The 25619-nt window shown below is 45.7% G+C and overlaps 3 protein-coding genes across 3 annotated transcripts; 2 read left to right on the forward strand and 1 right to left on the reverse strand.

Moving 5' to 3' along the window:
- Nucleotides 1-11307: 11307 nt before the first annotated feature.
- Nucleotides 11308-13439, reverse strand: LOC109747544 (4-hydroxyphenylacetaldehyde oxime monooxygenase). Its single transcript, XM_020306584.4, has 3 exons — nt 12910-13439; nt 12256-12702; nt 11308-12141 (listed from the first exon to the last, which is right to left on the reverse strand). The coding sequence occupies exons 1-3, from the start codon at nt 13390-13392 to the stop codon at nt 11518-11520; spliced, it is 1554 nt and encodes a 517-aa protein (XP_020162173.1). The 5' UTR covers nt 13393-13439; the 3' UTR covers nt 11308-11517.
- Nucleotides 13440-17004: 3565 nt separating this feature from the next.
- Nucleotides 17005-19457, forward strand: LOC109747542 (L-type lectin-domain containing receptor kinase SIT2). The gene has a single exon (XM_020306582.4). The coding sequence runs from the start codon at nt 17217-17219 to the stop codon at nt 19230-19232; it is 2016 nt and encodes a 671-aa protein (XP_020162171.1). The 5' UTR covers nt 17005-17216; the 3' UTR covers nt 19233-19457.
- A 2061-nt stretch (nt 19458-21518) lies between these two features.
- On the forward strand, nt 21519-23971 carry LOC109747538 (L-type lectin-domain containing receptor kinase SIT2). Its single transcript, XM_040396883.3, has one exon. The coding sequence runs from the start codon at nt 21787-21789 to the stop codon at nt 23818-23820; it is 2034 nt and encodes a 677-aa protein (XP_040252817.1). The 5' UTR covers nt 21519-21786; the 3' UTR covers nt 23821-23971.
- The last annotated feature ends 1648 nt before the right edge of the window (nt 23972-25619 follow it).

Genomic DNA, 25619 nt, shown 5'->3' on the forward strand with positions numbered 1-25619 from the left:
GATATTTTCCGGTGGATGTGGGACACTAAAGTCAGTTGTACATCGCCATCTTGGAACTTACTACCTCCGTCCTGGTTTACTAGTCCCCATTGTATTCCAAACCATATTTTGACCAGAATTTTAACTAACAAGATACATGTTGTATGTAGCAAAATAATATCATTGAAGTCTATATTCAAATACGAATCCAACAATATAATTTTCAGTAACATGCATTAACATTTTGCTGGTTAAATATGTGGTTACATTTTGACCCGAAATACGATGAAGACTAGTAAACCAGGACGGTGGTAGTACTGGCTATGTTGAAACTCACAGGCGGACATGCACACTTAAAATTTGAAGTGGTCTTGAAATTAATTGATGAAAGAGCCTCCGACGACATCAGCCACACAATGTTCCATGGAATATAGGCGTAAGCTATATGGTTTGTGTGTTTATTTGCCCTAGTTAAACCGTCATGCTCCAAATCAAGTACACCTGAAGGGACGGAAAAGTATCTAGTTCTCACCTAAATCTAGCTTCCACTTGGCCTTACAACACTGACATTTGTTTTCTTCCTCAAAAATTCGTTGTCAGCCTCCATGACTTCGCTACAACTCTGCATTCATGGTGCGACGACCGGCGACCAAGACTATGTTGGAAATTCACCCACATGATCGATCACATCAAATCACACGATGAAGACGCGCACACAAAATTGATAGCCAAGGGCCCGTTTCGTGTCCTTTGTTTTCCTCTTTATTTCTATTTTCTGGTTTTCTCTGTGCTCACGGTTACAAATCGATGCCATGGCTCACTTATATATAGGCGCAGCCATGACCCCAAAAAACCGACTCCAAGCTAGACTCGTGAGCTAAACTGACTCCTAAACGGATTGCACCGGACACAGCCAAAGGCAAAGCCTACTAAGACACGGTCATATACTACTACTTTTGGCCGGACACAAATTCACTTGCCTAATCTAATTACACGGCCACGCTGATCATAAGCCTAACACGACTCTAACTCAAACTTCTATACGTATAGACTCAAATACTTGGTAACTTATCTAATTGAAACTAACTGATGTTTGGATTATCTAACAGACTATTGACCGAATCTCGTTTTAGGAGACTTGTTGCACTGTTGGCTGGTACTCAATGGGGCTAGACATCTCTGTCCAACGTTCCTGGTGGGTTTACCGGGAAAATTCTACGGAACTGTTCGAGCCGCGATACACAACACTCGTTTATACTAGTCAGGTTCCGAGTCTTGCCTAAACACGTGCACGCCTTTTTCCACCTCTTTGTTGGAACCGGGAACTCTCAAAGCTGAAAGCACGAGCTGGCAACGGCGTGAGGAGGAAGACACAAAGATATCTACTGCATATTGTTACATCTTTTCAGGTTTCTTCATTTCTTATTTGTATCAGAAAGTCGCAGTGGCACACAGGTGCGGGGGCATGCACCTGCCCAGTCGTGCCCTACAGTCTGATTGCCTTGTGATCCGCGAAGTCATTGGATAGATTTTGTTTTTGAAACTTGAAATGTTGTCATTTGCTCGTCCCAAGTTTCAGCAGTTGAAACTTAATGAAGTTATAAAACTCGTTAAAATGTACTTCCTCAGTCCCATAATATAATAGCGTTTTTAACACTACACAGAGTATTTAAAATGCATTTTGTTTGAAAGCCCTCTACACAAAAAACACGAATATTGCGTCCCCCGCCGTCAACAGCCCACCCCTGCCCCCACCTCACACGAATATTGGTGCTCGCATTGTTTGGATTTATTTCAGGCTTTCCAGCAATATGCGTTCAATGGGAGGAGACGTTCTTGTCAACTATGCAGGCGTCTATGGCGAGTTCGTCAATATCAAGATAATGTTTCGGCTCAGTCTCTTGGAGATGCTCACAGCGGTTGGGTGTGCACGTGTGCATTCATAGGGGTGAGTGTAGGTGTATATGTATGAGCGTCTATGTATGTACTGTGTTAAAAAGGCAGAAATATTCTTTTAGACAGGAGCCGGCGTTTCCGTCGATAGCAAGACACTGTGGTGATTTCGTCAATCTCAAGACCCGCCGGCTCAATCTCTCGGAGATGCTCATAAATATGTGCCCACGTGCATTCATAGGGATAAGTGTATTTACATGTTTATGAGCGCCTGTGTCGGTACTGCATGTCTCAAAAGTAATAACTACAAATGCTCTTACAAGTTACCTAGAAACTTAAACTAATATTGAATAATTACCCGTGCATTGCAATGAAATTTATATATTCTAATACAATTAGACCATGATTTACCTGCCATATTAATGTTATTATGTAGATAAATATTTATCAAATCCTGCCATGATTTACCTAAGAATAAATTTTAGGATTTTATTGTTTAACCACATATTTGGAAAGAATTTATTGACTTAAAAAAATAATTTTACTTGATAAGTCAATAAAAGATGGGGCGATTAAGATGGTTTTCAAGAAAACCGATGAAAAAACTAGAGATAGGAGAGAAAACCCAAAACGGAGAGAGAAGGGTAGTGTACCTAAGGTTGAAGAAAGCACCCTGCCCGGCATCAAAAGAAACACTACCCTTTTCATCTTTTTGTAACACAATACAGAGCAGGCGCTAATACGTACGTGCATATACTTATCCCTATGAACCCACATACACTCTACCCCTATGAGCACCTCCCAGAGATTTAGCCGGCATATCATCTTGAGATTAACGAAGTCATCAAAGACGCCACATAGTTGATGGAACGTCTCCTCCCACTGAAAGCACGTGGCCAGAAGTCCTAAAATAAACCCAAGAATAAATGTGAGCAATAGGGTTTGAACCCTATTGGGCTGGGATTACCACTATTCTCCTAACCATCCAACCACAGATTGGAGATTATGTCTTGGCAGATGTCTGATGCCGCACAAACAATATTTTATATAACATGGTGCCATGTGGGCTGCCCGCGCACTAGTAGAAAACGGGGCAAACGTCACAGGGCAGTTTTCACATTAGCCCCGGTTCAGTCACGAACCGGGACTAATGTGAGCATTGGACCCGGTTCGTGAGCCCAGGGGGCGTCCGGGGCCTCGTGGGCATTGGTCCCGGTTCGTATGGACCCTTTGGTCCCGGTTGGTGGTACAAACCGGGACCAATGGGCCACGCTCCTGGCCCACCACCCTTTAGTCCCGGTTCATACCACAAACCGGGACTAAAGGGCGCGGCCAGTGTTTAGTCCCACCTCGCCAACCGAAGGGGGCTCACACCAGTTTATAAGTCCGTCCCTCTCTGCCTTTTAAAGTGAAAATAGATGCCCTTATACAGGGAATTTGACCTAAATTCATAGTAAATTTCATAGAAAATTTATTATGAATTTTCTCTATAAGCGCATCTATTTTCATTTTTTTATATTTATAAAATAAATAAACCTTAATAAAATAAATAAAACTAAATAAACCTTAATAAATAAAATAAAATAAACTATAGTAACTACAATAAATAAACCTTAATAAATTAAGTAAAAATAGCAGCAGTAAAATAAATAAAAATAGCAGCAGTAAAATAAATAAAAATAAAATGCGTCTGGAAGAGATTGTCCGTTTTGTACACGAAGTGCATCCAGTTTATGCCGTAACCCTCTCAACTTTCTTGCACATGCTATGTGGATGAAATGATGATATCATGCCAAACTTTCAACCTTTTCAGAGTTCATTTGAAATGCTTTTCAATTTTAGGGTCTTATAGCTCAAAATAATTAGTAAATGCATGAAAAATAACAAATGAAGTCAGAAAGGATTGAAAAATGATGATGTGGCTTTGAATGGTGCATTTTGAACACACAAAAAGTCAGGAGTTCAAATAAGGTTTAAAAAATGAAATCCCTTTGTAACAGATGAGTTTCCGGATGAAATCCTGATACTTTGAAAGAGATTGTCCGTTTTGTCCACGAAGTGCATCCAGTTTATGCCGTAACCCTCTCAACTTCTTGCACATGCTATGTGGATGAAATGATGATATCATGCCAACTTTCAACCTTTTCAGAGTTCATTTGAAATGCTTTTCAATTTTAGGGTCTTATAGCTCAAAATAATTAGTAAATGCATGAAAAATAACAAATGAAGTCAGAAAGGATTGACAAATGATGATGTGGCTTTGAATGGTGCATTTTGAACACACAAAAAGTCAGGAGTTCAAATAAGTTTAAAAAATGAAATCCCTTTGTAACAGACGAGTTTTCGGATGAAATCCTGATACTTTGAAAGAGATTGTCCGTTTTGTCCACGAAGTGCATGCATCCAGTTTATGCCGTAACCCTCTCAACTTTCTTGCACATGCTATGTGGATGAAATGATGATATCATGCCAACTTTCAACCTTTTCAGAGTTCATTTGAAATGTTTTTCAATTTTAGGGTCTTATAGCTCAAAATAATTAGTAAATGCATGAAAAATAACAAATAAAGTCAGAAAGGATTAACAAATGATGATGTGGCTTTGAATGGTGCATTTTGAACACACAAAAAGTCAGGAGTTCAAATAAGTTTTAAAAAATGAAATCCCTTTGTAACAGACGAGTTTCCGGATGAAATCCTGATACTTTGAAAGAGATTGTCCGTTTTGTAACATGCCATTGGTGGCACGAACCGGGACCAATTCCACCCTTTGGTCCCTGTTGGTGCCACGAACCGGTACTAATGAGGCTGTGGCCCCACGAGCACCTTTAGTACCTGTTCGTGGCACGAACCGGTACTAGAGTTTCTTACTAGCTAAGCAGTTTTTTAGTCCCACCTCGCTAGCTGAGAGGCACTAGGAGCGGTTTATAAGCCCTGAGTGCAGAGACGATGAAGAAGAGGCGCAATGCTCACGTTGCTTAGCTTCAAGCCTTGAGGAATAAGGTAGACTGCATCGAGCTATGTGCAGTGCAGTCTACACTATTCCGAAAGGCTTGAAGCAAATCAACGCGCATTGCGCCTCTTTTTTATTTTTAATCATTAAAAGCAAAAAGAATTTTCATAAAGAACTTTTTTTGATAGAAACTTTAATAGCAGAAAGAATTATCATAAAGTAAAATAAATAAGTAATTAGAAACAAAATAAAATAAAATAAATAAGTTTTTTGTTGTAAGTAGAAATAAAACAAAATAAATATAGCAAAAAAGAAAATAAAAAAACTAAATACAGCAAAAAGAATTTTCATAAAGAACTAATGGCACTAATAGAAAGTTTATATGTTTTCTAAAACTAATGGCACTAACAGACAGTTCATAATTTTGCTGACCTAAAAGCAAAAAGAATTTAAAAATAAAGCAAAAAACAAAAGAAAATAAATAATGCAAAAAATTTAAAAAACTGCCACCTATTGGGCCACCACGGCCTGAATACGACTAGAAACCCAACCTGGGCCAGGATTCAGGCCCGCAGAAGGCCCAATAGGCCCACAGACAGCACAGTGTGACATTAGGCCCGTACGCCTGCATTTGAGAGGAGCTCGAGAGGGCAGCCGCAGTGGGGCTTATAAACCACTCCGAGCCCCTCTCAACTAGCGAGGTGGGACTAAACTTTTGGCCGCGGGCAGCGCAAGGCCTTTGGTCCCGGTTGGTGGCCAACCGGGACCAATGCCCCCCCTTTAGTCCCGGTTGGTGCCACCAACCGGGACCAAAGGCCTCTGCTTCCCGCCCTTTGCGCTGGTGAAAAGAGGCCTTTAGTCCCGGTTGGTGGCACCAACCGGGACCAAAGGGTGGGTATTGGTTCCGGTTGGAGCCACCAACCGGGACCAAAGCCTTTGCTATATAAGTAGCACTTTGGAAATTTGCGGTGTTCCATCGCCAGTGTCCCCCCGAACGACGACGCCGCGAGCTCGATCTACGCCGCCAGGCTGCCCCGTCGTCGTCGCCGTCGCCCGTGCCCCCGAGCCCACGGCATCGCCCGTCGCCGTCGTCCTCCGCCCCCCGCCCCCGTCGCCGTCGGCATCCGCCGCGCGCCCCCGAGCCGTCGCCCCGTACGTCACCGTTGCCGCCCTCCGCTCCCGGCCCGCCGCGGTCGCCGTCGCCCTCCGCCACCCACGCCGTCGCCCTCCGCCACCCTGTGAGCGCCGCCCCGATCCCCTCCTCCTCCTCCCTGTAATATGGATGTGTAGTTAGATTTGTGTAATTAGATTTGTATGTGTAGTATTTATTTGGATGTAATTAGATTTGTATGTGTAGTATTAATTTGGATGCGTAGTTAGATTTAGTTGTTGTAATTAGATTTGTATGTGTACTATTAATTTGGATGTGTAGTTAGATTTGTAATTTAGTTGTATTAATTTGGATGTGTAGTTAATTAGATAATTTAGTTGTTGTAATTTAGATGTATTAATTTAGATGTGTAGTTTAGATTTTTTTGGTGATATTATTATTGAATATGCAAATGTTTGTATGTTCATATGCAAAGAATATATCAATTTTTTCATAGAATTTTTATGATTTTTTCTGTTGTAATTTTGTTCATAGAATTTTTATGATTTTTTTTGTTCATAGAAATTGTGTATGATCAAAGTCATTTATGTATGTTCATATTTAGAAGAAAAAGAAGGAGAGAAAAAAGGAAAATAAGAAGGAGAAGAAGAAGAGAAGAAGAGAAGAAGAGGAGAGGAAGTAGAGGAGAAATAAATAAGAAGATGAAAAAGAAGAAAAAAAAGAGTAGAAAAAGAAGAAATAGAGGAGAAGAAGAAGAAATAGAATAATATTATTCTATTTCTTCTTCTTCTCCTCTATTTCTTCTTCTTTTATTCTATTTCTTCTTCTTCTCCTCTTTTTTTCTTTTTTTTCTTCGATCTCCTCCTCTATTCCTTTCTTCTTCTCCTCTTTTTTTGCGTCTTCTTCCTCTTCTTATTTTTTATCGGGTATGTCGTTGTCGATATATGTACCCCCCTCCCCGATAACTTTTAGTAAGTACTACCTAGAAAGTGTTTAATAGAATTAGTTAGAAAAATAATAGAACTAGTTAAACTAGCTAGTTTATTTTTAGTAAGTACTACTTTATTCTATTTATAGTAAGGAAATTAATAGAACTAGTTTGTTTTTTAGTTAAAGCAATTATTCCCGCATCGACGTCGACGATGCCTATCCCGCATCCTCGTCGTCGACTCGGCGGAGGAGGCCGGCTTGATCAGAGGGGCCATGTCCGGGACTGGGCTCCGCCGGGCTGGTTTTGGGAGGTGCTACCTTCCGGTGGGCGTAGGTTGGTGAGGAACCAGCCCGTCGTTGACCCGATCCTTGTTTGGTGGCGCTCGCGTGGGCCAGTGATGGTGCCGAGGCTTCCGGACACCGCGGAGGAGGTACGTCACCGTGTCAGCGAGGAGGACCAGCACGTCCGTCGCTACATGGTTGCGTTGGAGGGCAGGTTCGACTGTACCTGGCAGGTTCTTCAGGGATCTCACTGGAGCTATGATCCTGTGATGGTTCCGTCCCTTTGGGTGTCCACCGCCCGCGCCGATGTCCGTCGGGCGCTACTGTTCTAGCTGTACTAGCGATGCTATATGTGAGATAGTATTCGAGGTGTATTAGTGATAATATTCGGCGATGTACGGACGCATGGAGATGATGTAGTTTTGCTTATAATTGAATGCATCCTAATTTGGATACTACTTTATTTTATGATTTGATTTTGCTTATTGAATGCTCAAAGTGGAAAACTACTCCGATCCTACTTTGAATGCTAAAATTGGAGAGCACTATGATTAGTTGATAGCTTATAGGGTTTTTGTTTTCGCAGAAATCTAGGAGCCCCGGCCCCCCGGCCCCTCCATCATCCCCGCCGTCGTCCCCGTCACCGCCCCCTCCGACATCGAGGTGAGACCAGCCAAATCCTCTTTTAGAAAGATAATTAAACGATATTTCCGGTTGACTGTAAGTCTATCGAGTCTCCACCATATATGAGAGGACGAAGAATCCCGACTGTGTTGTCGTGGGGGTAGCTTCTCCTTCGTTCCCGTGTGCTAGACAATTTGGTGTAATGCACTCGAGAACGAAAGGAGGAGCTACCATCACCGACGGTCGCAAATGTCAGAGAGGAATCAGTGAGGGAGAGTTCCACCATATATATATGAGAGGACGAAGAATCCCGACTGTTGTCGTGGGGGTCGCTTCTCCTTTGTTCCCGTGTGCTAGCTAGACATTTTGGTGTAATGCACACGGGGACAAAGGGAGGAGCGACCATCACCAACGGTCGAATGTATACACCACGTGAGCTGAGAGTTTTCAAGAAAAGACTCGACAAACCGATAGTCAACCCGTGATGAATAATAATGATCTGACTTAGGTTTTTTAGTACATATATTTAATTGTAGATGTTTAATATTTGAATTATATATGAACATAGGAAATGTCGTACTCGGACGACGAAAGTCTCCCGGGGGAGTGCGACTGGTGCCACGACGACCGAGGTCAGTGCGACAGGCCTCACCTGGACGAAGATCGGCGCTTCAGTATTAAGCTGGAGGAGACGTTCGATGTTGAAACGGTACGCAACGACGACAAGTGTTATTTTTTCGTAATTAAGCACGACTTCAACTATTTCAACGTGTACTTTTCATCTTTTACAATTCGGCTAGCTTATCCCATGCCATGCAAGACGCTACGTCTTGGAGAGGATGGGTTTTGAAGACCATGAAAGTATGGAAACAAAGAAAATTCACCTAAGGACCCATCATGATATAGATTTTGAAGTAAAGCTGTATAATTCTGAGAGCGTAACCCATTTTGGTTGCAAAAATTGGGAAGCATTTTGCAAGATGTATGGTTTTGATGAGGGTATGCTTGTCACCATGGATCTTGGTGATCCTGACATCGAGCAAGACAATATGGACATTTGGGTCCTTGTTGATACGCCTCCAATTCTACCTCTATGTGAGTTTCTCAAACATAGTTATTAGCTAATTTATATTGTTCATTTCAAAATAGTTGACAGCTTATTTTCATTGACAGCTTATTTTGATTGTTCAAACAATGTGTGGAACATGGTAGACAGAACCTACTACACCGATGGCTTTGAGTTAACTTATAAGGAGAAAACTCATCTGGTCGGATTTTGTATTGATATTGAGAATTACAATATCTACAATCAAACTCCTCATCATTATGGTCCTCCATACGTGCCACTAGTGCACGTGGTGAACTACGGTAACTACTATGGAGATACCCTGGTAAGATTTCTTACTATTACGACATCCGTGCATATTTTGCATAGTTCTAAAACTAGTGCATTATCATTGCTAACTATGAAGTTATTACTATGTTTTTCAACAGATAATCCCAGAGGATTGTGTGCCTCATTTGATATATCAGAATGGTAGGCTTGATGTTTTGAATATACAACCAGGTCATCCTACGAATCTCAACTGTCCATACCGGATTTCTAAAAGAAGTGGAGACATGCAAATCAAAGAATAGAAAAAATGTATGGACAGTCGCAAGGAGCTTCTTGGAAGCAAAAGGAAGCGAGGCGCAAGAATTGGAGACAGGATGATCTCCATTCTCCATAATGGAGAGTCAGGGTCTATATTGTTTTATGCTATTTTACCTTAAAGAGGGTATTTCGGTCCTACCTAATACTGATGATCATGTGCTAAGAACTATTAAGTAGGGTTGGTTCGATGACTGTGAGGATGATGATCGTATGACTTGCTAGTAATAACAAGTAGAAGTTGTATGATGATGATTAGTAGGACTTGTTATTATATATGATGATGCATGATGCGTGCATGAAGAGTTATTATATATCAGCGGGTGAAATGAACATGGATTGGATTGAAGTGAAGGCAACATGCATGTGGTGCATGTCGAAAGTAGTACAATCCAAACTTGATCAAGTCCGGATTAGTATTACTTTCGACATGCACCACATGTTGCCTTCACTTCAATCTAAGCCATGCATGTTTAGGCATAGCAGTACGTAGCGTTGGTAAACCAAGCACGGAGATATAAGAGAGGACACTTCTCTCTAATAGCTACCTAATAACAACCTAAATTAACCCCCCAAAACCCCCAACCCCCCCTTTCAAAAAAAAAACAAAAACCTCAGCTCCTGCCAGGTGCTGACGCGTGGATGCCTATTGGTCCCGGTTGGTGGCACCAACCGGGACCAAAGGCCCTCCTGCCTGGGCTCCCCGCACCGGCCACATGGACGGCCTTTAGTCCCGGTTCGTGTAAGAACCGGGACTAAAGGGCTAGGGCATTAGTAACGACCCTTTAGTCCCGGTTCCTGAACCGGGACTAAAGGCCCTTATGAACCGGGGTAAAAGCCCTGTTTTCTACCAGTGGCGTAATGCAAACCTGGATAATCGTATTTAGTTTAGCAATTCAGAGAAACCGAAGGGGCAAAAATGACACATCTAGGTGTTATCGTAGATTCAAAGATATTATATGAGAGGACATTGTTTTCTAATTAAGATAAATAAATAGGTTTACTTTATTCCCGTTTTAGTGAAAAGTGACTTTTTTGGCCATGATGCACTCGGCCTGCTATGTGTCGAATCCATTGAATTGCACGCATGCATGTGTGGACGCTCTAATCAAACTCTACCTTCGCAACAACACCATATCAAGGCCTCACTAATTGGCGTATTAAAACTTCTACCCAGATTGCTTTTCTTTCCCCTTTCGCAAAGTGACTAGGAAAATCCTCCCTCCCTTCGATCTCCGCCGGCGAGCATGTGGATTCGCCACCCCTCCGCCTGCCGCTACGGTGGCCGGTGACGGGGAGATGATTTCTGGTGCCTCTCGTCTCCGACTAGTAGATAGGTAGGGTTTTAGTTCTCGCAGGGGTGCGTTTGGACGGATGGCGGCGCTTCTTCTTCGAGCCAATCTTTCGGGCTCCTATCCTCCTCAAGTTCATTCACTGGAACGGATTAGACGGAACTCCGGCGAAGATTCCTGCCAGCTCCTGGGGGCAGCAAGGTTAGGGTATATTTGGTGTCAATTCTTCAGATCGATTGAATGATTCAACAATGACAACTGCGGCTCCGGGATGCTGGTCCCTAGGGGCACGTGCACGAAGACTTCTCGACTGTCATCGACAAGGTCAGGCCCGCTCTGGTATGGGAGCGGCGACAGCGGCGCGTCGCCGGCTCGTTCTAGCGGCAGCAATGGTCGTTCGGCGGTCCATGGACCTCGATGTAATTTTTAATATGTTTTAGGTGTTTTGTACTTCCGGTGAATCTTTATAATTGATTTGATGTTTTCGCAAAAAAAAACTTATCAAGAGCTACTCAAAGACATTAAATATCCACATAGCCAAATCATTACCAAGAGGAGGGGAAAGAAAGTAATGATATCCTAACACAAAATAAATATCACCAAAAAGGCGAAGAACATGCCATTATAATTCATTACATTTTACACGAGCAATACATAATGATAAACTATTCTATTTTTATTTGGTTTGGATTAGCCTCCAAATTTATTTGCTACATAAATGAGTAATTCTTTTTGTCCTGCTGGCACCAACCTTTCTAGGGTGTGCAGACAACTGCATCTATTCAAATTGTGATCACTCGCTTTTTATTCAAGACATTGGTGGTATGGTTTGGGAACGAGGACTAGTGGCGTCTTGCGGTGGAAGATGAGCCTCCCTTCTTCCTCCATGTTCACATCGTCCGCCGTTGTCCCCTCCGGAAGTGTCCACTGGAAGTTGAAGAGCAAATTGGCGAGTGTAAACTCGATGGTGGCCACAGCCATGGACATGCCTGGGCATATCCGGCGCCCCGTGCCGAATGGCATCAGCTCAGGATGCTCGCCCTTGAAGTCTATCTCATTCGCTTCAAACCTATCAGGGTTGAACTCCTCTGGGTCGTCGGGCCAACTTACCGGGTCTCTGCCAATTGCCCATGCATTCACATAGATCTTTGTCTTGGCCGGTACGTCATAACCACCAATTTGTATGTGTCGCATGGTCTCCCTCGGCAATAGCAGTGGTCCCGGCGGGTGCAGCCGTAGGGTCTCCTTCACCACCATCCTCAGGTAGCTGAGTTTTGAAATGTCGTCCGATTGCACACTTTTGTTGTCTCCCACCACGTCCCTGATACTGTTCTGCACCTTCTTGAGCACGCGTGGCTTCCGCACTAGCTCTGACATTGCCCACACAATGGTCGCCGCATTTGTGTCAATGCCAGCAACGAAAGTCGACTGCACATCATAAATGGAACTCATGATGGATTAATATAATTATTATTGTCAATACCTATTTTTTTTTCTTTCAGAATCCATGAATAGGCTGTAAGTGTGGAATTATTGACATACAAAGATTATGGCCTTGACATGGTCCTTGGTGAAGATGAATGCACCACGCGGCTTCTTCCAAAGGTCGATGAGGACATCAATGAGGTCGCCGCCATTCTCAGGCAGCACGCGGTTAGGGTCCAGGTGTTGCTCGATGACCATCTCAAAGAAGGCATCTAGCTGCAGGAAGATCCGCTCGCGCCGGGCGATGAAGCCGGTAAGGCGATCGACGAGGCGGCCGACAGCTATTGGGAACAAGTCTTCAGCGGAGGAGCCAGAGCTAGATAGCATCTCCATAACATCGTCGAGCGCATCCTGAAAATTGTTATTTTGGGAGAACTTATCGCCTCCGTAGATATTACCAAACGCCACTGTGCCGATGATACCGTCGGAGAGGCTCAAGATGTGCTCATCCAGGGCCACTGGCTTTCCTTCCGCGCGGTTGAGGGTGCTTATCAGTTTCTCCACCTAATATTTTAAATAGTTGTGTGCATCAACCTACGCAAAGGCTAGGACTTTTTAACAGAAATATATACATTATTACTCCGTATTCCCTACTTAATAAAGTACTCCATGACTAGCCATGACTAGGAAGACTATTTCAGCACAGCATGAGTCCATGACTAGCCATGTGTGGTGAGAATGCATGTGACACATGGATTGAGTTGTATGTACCTGCTCATGGCGTGCGTACCATGCCGCCTTAACGCGTTGCGCGCTGAGGAGCTCGACGGTGAGAAGCTTGCGCACCTCGCGCCAGTAGGCGCCGTAGGGCGCGAACGCCACATTCTTGAGGTCATAGGTCAGCCGCCTCGTCCCCGCGGACACGGGCCGCGTGCAGCAGTCGAGGTCGTGAGTCTTGAGCGCCTCCCACGCCGCCTGCGCCGACGACAGCACCACCGTCGGCGCCTTGCCCAGCTGCAGCTGCATCACCGGCCCGTGGACCCGCGCCAGGTCTCGCAGGGCCCGGTGCGGCAGCGGGCCGAGCTGGTGCAGGTTGCCCAGGAGGGGCACCGTGGCAGGGCCTGGTGGCAGCTTCAGCTTCAGCCCTTTTCTCCTGGTCAGCAGCAGGAGGGAAAGGACAGTGACAAGTGCTAGGAGCACGGGTGGCCATTGCTGGGGTAGGGAGAGGAGCAGCGAGGTGAGTGAGATCGCCATTTTTGTTGGTGGTAGATAGAGAACTGACTGCTTCAGCTAGCTCGGGTATGCGTGAATTATATACAAGTTTGCTGAGCAAAGGCAGCAAAGGATCAACGAAAAATCTGATCATCTCATCGTCACTGTACTCTAAAGTCTACTAGAAGGACTTGAAACGGCCCAGTCTTCTCCTACCGGTCGACGTTCGCGTCTGCTGGAGAATGACAACCTCGCGTTTGTATTCTCACGCAAAGTCACCGAAATACCCAAATTAGTCTCAGTACTAAGTACTCCTTCCGTTCCAAAATAGATGACCCAACTTTGTATTAACTTTATAAGTTAATACAAAGTTGTAAAGTTAATACAAAGTTGGGTCATCTATTTTGAAACGGAAGGAGTACTAGCTAGACCCAATTCCACCCAACCTTTCAGTAGGTAGGTTCGTGGAGTGATGACCAACACCCGCTAGCCACACCACACCATTGATTTTTATCCCCCCACCGTTGATCCCGTGGGAAAAGGTTGTCATCCACAGAGAAATCAAGGCAAGCAAGCTTCATTGGGAAAAGGGGTCCTCGGCTATGGTTCTGGCCGAGGGCAGATGAACTTATTTTTGATGTTTCATTTGGAAAAAGCTTATCTTTGAGGGCACGCAATAATTAATTTGTGATCCTAACTTTTCTTTGGTTTGCGGAAACATAAGTGGGCATTTACCGGAGCATAAAACCCCCTTGGATCATAGAGAAATAAACACAAAAACGAACAAATTTATTGAATGGTTAACATGGCTATAAAATAATATCATTATGTTAGCAGCTTAGCGTAGCATTGTAGTAGTACTAGACAATTGCGTATACCATCAAGCTGCGGACATGTGTGGTAGTAGAAGTTCAGCCTCAAAAGAACAATTCTACTTATTGTGTCATTGTGTTTTGTTTGGTGGTTGGACTACAAAGCAGCCATAGGTCTATAGTAAAAACGAAAATTTCGTATTCACGGAAACGGAAAGTTCCGTTTTCACGCGCTGTTTCACCGGAAAACACCGTTCCGTTTTTGTTTTCGTTTCCGCATAAAAAAAATTCCATTTTCACTACCGTTTTGCTAGACCCAATTCCACCCACGCCTTTCAATAGGTAGGTTCGTGGAGTGAGGACAAAACAAATACTAGACATACGAGATAGATATAAGCATAGAACCATTGAATTGATCGATAGCTAGTTAACAGTACATAAGGTATCCACAAAGTCGGACCATCAAACTGAGACTACTAGTAGCATATGCTACGATAACATACCAACTTCAGTGGCCTCTAGCGTTGCGAGCCGCGAGGCGTGCTGAGAGGCGGATGGTTTCACGCACAGGGTAGTCGTTAGCCTCAAGCGGGATGGCTATAACGCTGGGATGAGGCGCGGCAACCACCATCCCCACCGCCTCTGCATCGTCGGCACCATCCACCACCTGCATTGCTTCTGGATTGGCGCCGCCATCCATCATCTCGTCATCGTAGTCATGCTCCAAAATGATGGTTGGTGTGGCTAGCAGCGCCACCGCCTCCGCCGGAAGATAGATAGTTTGTCATTTCTAGTAAGTTCCTTAAGTTATAATATCTTCTTTTCGCGAGAGAACGTATTAATGTTCATGTTTTAGAAGACCCCAGTTGCAAATAAGTATACTTTGTTCCATCATTTGGCTTATGTTCTTCATATAGCATTCAAATCAAATGACTATCAAATTATGTTAATACCTGCACATATTATGGGTAATGTATCGAGGCATCCCTATTTCCCCAGGTGTCTTAATTACTACAGTTTTCAAGTCTAAAGATTAATCGTACTTTGGCAACTTTACATTAGGCAGAGTTGGGTTTTTAGGGGTTGATAGTGGAAAAAACGCATCTTCTAGCTTACTCAGTTTTGAAGTGCAGTTTTGTTTAGTTTTGAAGTGTAGTTAAGTTTTGATAGTGGACATTGAGTACTTTTTAAATATGAACAACTTTCTGAAAACAGAATCAATTTCGAAAAAGCGAACACTTTTTTGAATATATGGGATTTTTGTTTGAAAACTAAACAAAATTTTAAAGTCCGAACACTTTCTGAAATATTTAAAAATGGGAGCAACTTTTGAAACCTCAACAACTGTGTGACAAAAAGGTTGAATACTTTCAAGAAAATAACAACTTTTTGAAAACAGAACACTTTTCATTTTACTAAAAGTAGGAGCAACTTTTGAAACAATCTAAAAAAAATCATATACTTTTGCAAAATGTTCATTGTCATTTAGGAAATGCTAAACATATATTTGGCAAAAAGTTACTGTGTATTCAAAAAAAGTTGAAAACATGTATTCAAAAAAATGTACATAATGTATTTGAAAAATTTCGAAAGTGTATAAAGTAACACGAAGGAAAAAAAGCTGAAGAAAACCGATGAGAAATAAAGAAAACCCAAAGGAAAAAAAATGAATACCATAGCAGAGCGCGGGAGGGGGGGGGGGTGCCACTGGTCTCATGGCCCGGCCCGATTTGACTTGCCAAGTCAGCGAATCCTAGCGAAACAGTCTCAAGGTTTAAAATAGACGGGGATCGTATAGTTTGGTGTGCTGATTTTAGGGATTGGAAATTCACGGTCCGATTTAACTTTCATCTACAAGTGTAAGGTTTGTTTTGGACTTTTTCCTTGCATGGCCCAGGCTTCTCCCGCTGGTCGACGTACGCGTCTGCTGGAGAATGACAACCACGCGTTCGCATTCTCACGCAAAGTCACCCAATTGATACCAGGCAATAGAAAGTAAATTTTCATACTTTCTTTAAAAGTTATGTGATCACCAAGAAAGCCTTTGACCTCAGGTAGGGACACTTTGTCCCTCTCTAACTCTGACATTGCCTCATCCCCACCAACGTAATCCAAAGTTGGCCCAATTCGAACAAATTGCCCACCAAAATGAAACCGCACAGTCAATTTCTCACTTGGATCCATGGTCACCACACAAACCCTAGCCTGCATTGCCACAATTTTTTTCCAACAATCAACGACGAACACAACTAATCCAAACTAAATTGAAGATCAAATCCAACTTTTTCGCACAAACAGAAAGACCTACAAACCTAAAATTTTCAGAGCTCACGACCCTAACTAGAGCCTGTGATTAGCGGCAGATGCAACTACCAGAAGAATGTCAAAACATGGATGAGGATTACCGATGTTTCCACCAGCCGTCGCGATCGTCTTGCTATCCCCTATGTCAGTCCCCGATCGCCATTGCCGCCGCACAGGAAGGGGAAGGAGAAGGGACACGAAGGGGAACCGTCAAGGGAGGCGGCGTTTTGGTGGTGAGGTTTAAGAGCTGCGATGGTAGGGCCCGTGGTCAGTCCAGCTGGTGAGTATTTCCCGTCCCAAATCTGCCACATACGCAAACCCGCTCAACACAAACGAGTACTCGCACAAATCAGCCGGGATTATAAAGTACAGGGTGGCAATTTCAGGGATTGGGAGTTTAAGGTTTGATTCAGACTTAATTCAGGGTTTTTTTTTAGACTTTTCCCTAATAAGTATTACCTAGACCCAATTACACCCATTGCTTTCAGTAGGTAGGTTCGTGGAATGAGCGACCAACCCCCGCTAGCCACACCACACCATTGATTTTTCTTCCTCCACCATTGATCGCCGTGACATGACCATGCCTTTCTGTAGACACTGACAAGAGAGTTTTCTCTTGATAACTCCCAAGAAGTACACAAACAGAGGATTTACTAGTACAAAAATCCAAATCAGTGAAATACCAAAGAGACAGAGGCTTTCTTGCGCCACTGCAACGTCCGATCGAGCAAGCAAACGGGTGCAGAAGCCATGCCTCTCGAGCGCTTCTACTTGGTCGCTCTGCTCCTTCTCCTCGTGGCTGCTGGCCGAGGTCTCACGGCCACCGTCGGCGCCGACGACGGTCGGCAGTTCGCCTACAATGGCTTTGCGGGCAGGGGCCTCGACCTCGACGGCGCGGCCGAGGTCACGCCCAACGGCCTCCTCATGCTGACCAACGGCACCATCCAGCAGAAAGGCCACGCCTTCCACCCGTCCCCGGTGCCGCTCCGCGCCGCGCGCTCCTTCTCCACGGCCTTCGTCTTCGCCATCTTCGGGCAGTACATCGACCTCAGCAGCCCCGGCATGGCCTTCTTCGTCACCACGTCCAAGGAGGTGCTCGCCACCGCGCTGCCGGGCCAGTTCCTCGGCCTCCTCAACGCCACCAACAACACCAACCCCAACGCCCACATCTTCGCCGTGGAGCTCGACACCCTCCTCAACTCCGAGTGCCGCGACATGAACAGCAACCACGTCGGCGTCGACCTCGACAGCATGGTGTCGCGAGCTTCCGCCGACGCCGGCTACTACGACGACGCCACGGGCCGGTTTCAGAACCTGAGCCTGATCAGCAGGCAGGCCATGCAGGTGTGGGTGGACTACGATGGCGCGGCCACGGAGATCACGGTCACCATGGCTCCCCTGGGCGTCGCCAGGCCCAAGACGCCCCTGCTGCGGACCGCCGTGAACCTCTCGGCCGTGGTGCAGCAGCAGGACACGGCGTACGTCGGGTTCTCGTCGGCCACCGGAATCCTCTTCGCACGCCACTTCGTCGTCGGCTGGAGCTTCGCGCTGGACGGGCCGGCGCCGACGCTGAACATCTCCTCCTTGCCCGCCCTGCCGCCCACCGGGCCCAAGCCACGGTCCAGGGTGCTGGAGATCGTGCTGCCCATAGCGTCGGCGACGGTGGTTCTGGCCGTCGGCATCGCCGCGTACATCATCGTCCGACGGCGACTCAGGTACGCGGAGGTCCGGGAGGACTGGGAGGTCGCCTTCGGGCCACAGCCCTTCTCCTACAAGGACCTGTACCAGGCGACCAAGGGGTTCAGCGAGACCAACCTCCTCGGGGCCGGAGGCTTTGGAAGCGTCTACAAGGGCGTGCTCCGCAAGCCCGACATGGACACGGAGGTGGCCGTCAAGCGGGTGTCGCACCAGTCGAGGCAAGGGATGAAGGAGTTCGTCGCGGAGGTCGCCAGCATGCGCCGGCTGCACCACCGTAACCTCGTGCAGCTGCTCGGCTATTGCCGACGAAAGGGTGAGCTTCTCTTGGTCTACGATCACATGCCAAATGGTAGCCTCGACAAATACCTACACGATCCCAGGCCTGGCAAGGCTACATTGGAGTGGCCTCAGAGGTTGCACATCATCAGGGGAGTAGCTTCGGGGTTATCTTACCTCCATGAGGGTTGGGAGCAAATCGTCATCCATCGAGACGTCAAGGCAAGCAACGTGCTCTTGGATGGCGAGATGAACGGAAGGCTAGGGGATTTTGGCCTAGCAAGGCTCTACGACCATGGGTCCGATGCGCGGACCACACACGTGGTCGGCACCATGGGCTACCTAGCCCCTGAACTAGGCCACACCGGCAAGGCAACCCCATCAACCGATGTCTTCGCCTTTGGCGCGTTCCTCCTGGAGGTCACCTGTGGGCGGAGGCCGATCGAGGAAGACGAGGGGAACAACCGTGTCATGCTCGTGGACTGGGTTGCTGAACATTGGCGTCAGGGTTGCATCACTAACGCGGCAGACATTAGGATGCCAAACAACTTTAGTCTTGACGAGGTCTCTCTAGTGCTAAAACTCGGGCTTCTGTGCTCCCATCCTTTGTCCAATGCAAGGCCAACCATGCGACAAGTCATGCAGTACCTCGACGATGACATGCCCCTCCCGGAATTTTCGTCAGAGTACCTCGGCTCAACCATGCTGGAGCTGATGTACAGCGCAGAGTTTTTTAACAAAAATGTAACGTCATATGTGGGTGTCATCTCTGATCTCTCCGGAGGAAGGTGACGAAGGAGCATGCCGTGCTAAAATAATTGAGTTGGACTTCTAATGCTTTTATATCCTTGTAAGATGTAACTAGCACTTTGTAGAAGTTTGTTTGATGCTTTGATATTTAATTTTGAATGATTGTAATAGTTTACTTTCTTTTGGTATAGATGTATGTTTATAAAAAACAGGTGAATAATCCATTCTACCTGCTTATGATAGATGTTCCTAACCGATTCATGTTTATGCATGGTAGATGTGCATATATTAGAGAAAACGCTTTTCCTCAGCCGGCTGATCCACGATGGGCATCCGCCGGACATGCTACCACCGGATCGGATGCGATTGCACGGCTGCCTAGCGCTTGCTCCATCGCTTTGCATCTTATCTCCACGACAGCCACTCATTCCCTCCTGTATCTCTCTCTCCTTGACGAGGTTTCTTCTTCCTTCCGATCCAGCATCTTCTTCAGTCTGCTGCCCAACAAGTACGTGGCTCCCGAACTGGTGCCTGCCTCAAGGTGCCAACGTTGTAGAGTAGGCCTAGGATGCTATAAGCATGTGTCGCTCACCATCGAGGTGTGGACTAAATCCACGAGCTGATGCTACAAGTGTTTCAGATGGGCACCGCTTGCTGCCGTATTGGGACAGAAACATGGTGGAGTTGTTATGACGGTGTTGCAAACCGGCCATCAACGACGGCGATGATATGGAACACGACGATGTCTGCAACATTAGGGATACTGTGGGATGTGTCGATGTTCGCAACATCACATTTGTTGCATTTTTTGCGACAACGAAAATATTGCGGGAATACAAAGGAGAGTCCGGAGATGTTGTTGTATCTTTTGCAACAAGGGTCTTGTTGCAGTAGTTTTATTACAAAGGTCTTGTTGCATGAGTATAGAGAAGAGGCCAAGGATGTCATTGCATTTTTTTTGCAACAAGAGTCTTATTGCAGGAGTTTTGCAACAAATGTCTTGTTGCAGGAAAATAAAGAACAGAGAATAGGAACGATTCGAATGCTCGTGGCACACAATCGGATAGCTAGACACACGGCTGATCTTCCGGCGGACGCATAGTAGGCCCCATATATTACTACTTCTTATACGTTTCCAGCGAGTTCACGACACTTTTAAATATAATATTTTATTTGTCGAAACCGATGTGTTTCCCATCAGATCAGAACTTTGAATCCCTTACTTTTCTATGTTCCTACTTTCATTTCAACATCTGACGAGGACTGTTTCATTTATCTACTTCGATTTGATTGATGTTAAATTGTTAATACGTTGTATCAAACAACGATTGTTGGTCAACACTACTAGAGCTATGACTTTTGGCCGCTATATCAGGTGGTTGGTTGCTAAAAGTTCAAACTTGGTTACTACCAACACTACTTGGTCTCTTCATGGCGGCTATAGGATAGTCGCTACAGATATTTGGGGACCACCATTGTGATTAGTGATTACTAGTCACTAAAAGTCATATCAATAGCTACCGACTACAGCATGGTGAGACTAAGTGAAAGCAATAGCTACCAACCAAATGGTGGTGACTTATAGCATCTATAGTGACCAAGGGGCACTTGGTAGCTTAGCCACCATGCACATGTTCGGTGACTAGACATCTTGCAAGAAATGAATGCTTTTTTTTTTTTTTTGCGGGTGGAAATGAATGCTTGTTGACTAAAAATATTTACACCATGCAATGTTCAATGACTAGAAAACTTTGAAACAGAACATACTTGCAACCCTTGGTAACTAAAGTCATGACAAACAAATTAAAACATCGTTACAGTATACACACTCACATTTGCACTATGCAAGAAATCTTAGAAATACAGACATCCATATCACATGTAGATGAATTGGAGTTGTGCCCCTGAAATCAACAATTTTGTAGAGACAAGGTAGAATAAATTCAACTACATTCATCTTGCTTTCCCCCAAAAATAAAAGTAGATTCATTTTGCTAGATAAAAAACTACAAGATATTTCATCGGTGGTGAACAGCTATGGTAGTTGGCCTCTTGCAGGCAGCACCAAAAGATCAACGCGTGGGTTCTTTGACCAGCCAATATGCATCGTTCTCCTACGTAGTGACAACGATCTCACCCAGCAGTGCAGGGCACGGCGTCTGCCCAGCTTTTCTCGCAAGATATTATACTTATACTAGTAAACAAGTCGAACTACGGCAGTTGAAAACTTAGCAATCTGTGATGGTAACAACGATGGATCGCAGAATTTTCTGTGGCCTATAACGGTGCCGTGTCATCTAAGCAAGGAATTTGTTTTTTCTTCTCAAGGAGGACTAGTCTTACGCTGACATATTCAAGATCCATCCATAGCCGTTGGAGTAGCATTCCAGTACGTATGTCCTTATCATATCTCTGTGTAGTAATCTGACTTTCAGCATGCTCAACGGCACATTCATGCACCAACTGCACAACCACCATCTGTGCCGTGCAGTGTACACAACCACTACACCGTTAAAGTCTAGCGCATGATCACAAACGAAGCAAATTTTGGTTAGTCTATGATTCCGTCATACTACCGATTTTTGTCCAGGAAACTATGGCGCCGGCGGCCCTTCTTCTGCTCATACTCCTGCTGTTGAGCCGTGACGGCGAGGTGGCCTCGTCGCAGGACGATGCCCAGTTCGCCTACCAAGGCTTCGCCGGCGCCAACCTTACCCTGGACGGCCTCGCCGCCGTCATGCCCGGCGGCCTGCTCGCGCTCACCAACTTCACGCAGCAGACTAAGGCCCACGCCTTCCACCCCGCCCCGCTCCGCTTCCTCGGCGGCTCGGCCAACGCCACGGCGGTGCGCTCCTTCTCCACGTCCTTCGTCTTCGCCATCGTGTCGGGCTACGACGGCCTCAGCGACCACGGGCTCGCCTTCGTCGTCGCCCCGACCACCAACTTCACCACCGCCAACTCCGGCCAGTACCTCGGCCTCCTCAACACCACCAACGGCACCGCCAGCGCCCCCATCTTGGCCGTCGAGCTCGACACCATCCTCAGCCCCGAGTTCCGCGACATCAACAGCAATCACGTCGGCATCGACGTCAACAGCCTCGTGTCGCGGCAGGCCCAGCCGGCTGGCTACTACGACGACGACGGCGGCGGCGCCCTTCGGGACCTCAGGCTTAACAGCCGACAGCCCATGCAGTTGTGGGTGGACTACGACGGCCAGTCCAAGCGGCTCGAGGTGACGTTAGCGCCCGTGCAGGTGCCCAAGCCCAGGAGGCCTCTGCTCTCCGAGGCCATCGATCTCTCCACGGTCATGGCGGACGCCATGTACGTCGGCTTCTCGGCGTCGTCGGGAGTCATCTCGGGGCATCACTATGTGCTCGGATGGAGCTTCAGCTTGGACGGGCCTGCCCCGCCTCTTGATTTCTCCAAGCTTCCTGCCCTGCCACGCCTGGGACCCAAGCCTCGGTCCAAGGTACTGGACATCGTGTTGCCGCTGGCTAGCGCGCTGCTCGTCGCAGCGGCGCTGGCTGCGGTCTTCTTCTTTCTCTGGCGTCGGCGCCGGTTCGCCGAGGTGCGTGAAGGCTGGGAAGACGAGTTCGGCCCCCACCGATATGCATACAAAGATCTGCATCGTGCCACTGATGGGTTCAGGGAAAAAAATTTACTTGGCGTCGGAGGGTTTGGGAGAGTGTACAAAGGCCTGCTTTCTGAATCCAATTTGGAGATCGCCGTGAAGAGGGTGTCGCATGAATCAAGGCAGGGACTGCGGGAGTTCGTTGCCGAGGTGGCGAGCATTGGCCGTCTCCGGCACCGGAATCTCGTGCAGTTATTGGGCTACTGCCGGCGCAAGGACGAGCTTATCTTGGTGTATGACTACATGTCAAATGGCAGCCTTGACAAGTACTTGCACGATCCAAACATGCCCGCCATATCTTGGCCTGAAAGGTTCTCGATCATCAAAGGGGTTGCATCAGGCGTGCTGTATCTCCACGAGGATTGGGAAAAGGTTGTCATCCACAGAGATATCAAGGCAAGCAATGTGCTCTTGGATGAACAGATGAATGGATGCCTCGGCGATTTTGGCCTAGCAAGGTTATACGATCATGGAACCGTCGCTCAAACAACCCATGTTGTTGGCACCATGGGATACCTTGCACCAGAGCTTGTGCGCACCGGGAAGGCAACACCCTTAACCGATGTCTTCGCATTCGGTGTCTTTCTCCTAGAGGTTGCATGTGGACGACGACCGATCGAGCGTGGCAAGCGAAACAACCCTATAGTGATGATTGATTGGGTGCTTGAGCACCACCGCAGTGGATCGTTACTCAAGGCGGTGGACCCACGACTAACGGGAAAGTTTGACACAGAGGAGGTTACCCTCGTGCTGCAACTAGGTTTGTTGTGCTCGCACCCATTGCCTGATGCAAGGCCTAGTATGCGAAAGGTTACACAATACCTAGATCGTGGGCAGTCGGTTCCTGATCTGTCGCCGACTTACATGAGCTACAGCATGTTGGCGCTGATGCAGAATGACGGCTTCGATTCGTACATTATGTCGTACCCTCCATCAGCGACTAGTACTGCTGCGGTGTCTTATGGGTCTTCGATGACCTTTCTCACCGAGGGCAGATGAAGTTGTCTGTATGTGTTCAACTTCTTTTTGATGTTTCATTTAGAAGAAGCTTATCTCTGAGGCCGGGTAATAATTAATTTGTGATCCTATCTTTTCTTTTTGATACAGTGGACTTTGATTAATAAAGTTTGGCCTTACCCCTAAAAAAAAAGTTAATCTCTTGCTATTTGATTATCTTTGTTTGGCTGATATCAGCCCATCTAGCATGGACTTAAGCATGTTTTAAAAAGCCCATTAAATGGACTAATAACTGTCAAAATCACTAATTAAAGAGCACCTTTTGCAAAGGTCATTCTTACTGCAGTGCATGTGCGCCACCTGTCGTTGTCTGGGAGTTTTCTCTTTTTTCGTAGATCCGCTTATTCAAAATGTTTTATCTCTTAAACCGTGCGTCCGAGTTTTAAACCGTTTTCATCATTGGATTGCTCGCGTCGAGATCTTCAAAACAAGATACCTGTTGGTAGGTCTGGACGAGCTATTTTTAACGAAAAAACCGGATGAAAAACCAAACCGGGAGCATGCTTTTTTTTCCTTTCCGAAAGAGGCACGCCTGTGCCTCCCGCGGAAGGAAATCCGTGCCTCTACGAGAAGTAACCCATGCCTATCACAGAAGGAAAAAAAAAAGAAAACATGTTTTTTTTCGTTTTCGAGAGGCATAGTCGTGCCTCTCGCGGAAGCAAAACCGTGCCTCTCGTAGAAGAAAAAAAAACTTGTTTATGTTTCCGTTTCCGGGAGGCACGACCATGGCTATCGCGGAAGCAAATCCGTGTTTCTCGCGGAAGCGGAAGGGAAAAAGAGAACACATTTTTTTCATTTCTGAGAGGCACGGAATAAAAAAAGAAAACGTTTGTTTTTTCATTTACGAGAGGCACGCGCGGAAGGAAAAAAGACCATTTTTTCTGTGCAAATTTTTTTGGGTCCAAAAGCAAAGAAAGACCGGTGAAAAACAAAAAAAAAACCCCAAAAACACATTAAAAAGCTGAAAACGCAAAGGAGCTCCCAGAGCGCAACATGTGGCAATAGCTGAGAGCGCGCCGAGCGCACCAAGTGGCGCGCTCTCAGGCCACCCGTAGTGATCCTTGGGAAGACTCCCGAAGAAGCGCTCATTGGTTAGTTACTCCCGATAACTGTCATTGCTTATTTAGAATATGGTAAAGAAAAATCCCAACTCCTATTTGGCGCCTTAAGCGCCGAATAGAGTGTATTTTGAATCGCCGCACACTCCGTCTAATAAACTGGTATCTAGATGGGCCGGCCCATGCAGGTTTCTCTTTTCACTAGTTTTAATCATTTTGTTGTCATTTTTTGATTTTGTACCATTTTTCTTTTTCTTTTTTGTCAAATTCGGTAATTTTTCCCAATTTCACGAATTATTATAATTCCAAAACATTTTTTATTATTTGTCGACTTTTCATTTCAAATCCGTGAAGTTTTCCTTAAATTTGTGAACGTTTCCAAATTTATGAACTTTTTTCAATCATTTGTGGTTTTTTTCAAATTCGTGGATTTATTTTCAATTTTGCAAACTTTTTCCAAATTACGAACTTTGCAAGTCTTGAAATTTTTCAAAATCGTGAACTTTTCTAAAATTTCTGGGTTTTTTAAATTTAATAAAAAACTTCAAAACAATTTAACTTTTTAAAGAATTGAAGTTTTTAAAAAGTCTGTGAATGTTTTCCCTTTTTGAAATAGTCAATGGTCAACTCCCAGTGGTCACTGCCAACGGTCATTTGTGGACCGGTCAATGGTCGCAGGCCCACTAGTCAACCGAATATTTTGAAAAAACTTAGCTTGGCTGG

The sequence above is a fragment of the Aegilops tauschii genome, chromosome 7 (genome assembly GCF_002575655.3).
Source record: "Aegilops tauschii subsp. strangulata cultivar AL8/78 chromosome 7, Aet v6.0, whole genome shotgun sequence".
Lineage (NCBI taxonomy): Eukaryota > Viridiplantae > Streptophyta > Magnoliopsida > Poales > Poaceae > Aegilops > Aegilops tauschii.

Coding starts and splice junctions, on each gene's coding strand:
- LOC109747538 (XM_040396883.3), top strand. CDS start 21,787: ATGGCGCCGGCGGCCCTTCTTCTGCTCATACTCCTGCTGTTGAGCCGT.
- LOC109747544 (XM_020306584.4), bottom strand. CDS start 13,392: ATGGCGATCTCACTCACCTCGCTGCTCCTCTCCCTACCCCAGCAATGG. Junction 12,703..12,909: donor GGTACGCACGCCATGAGCAG/GTACATACAACT, acceptor TTAAAATATTAG/GTGGAGAAACTGATAAGCAC. Junction 12,142..12,255: donor ATGTCAAGGCCATAATCTTT/GTATGTCAATAA, acceptor TATGATGTGCAG/TCGACTTTCGTTGCTGGCAT.
- LOC109747542 (XM_020306582.4), top strand. CDS start 17,217: ATGCCTCTCGAGCGCTTCTACTTGGTCGCTCTGCTCCTTCTCCTCGTG.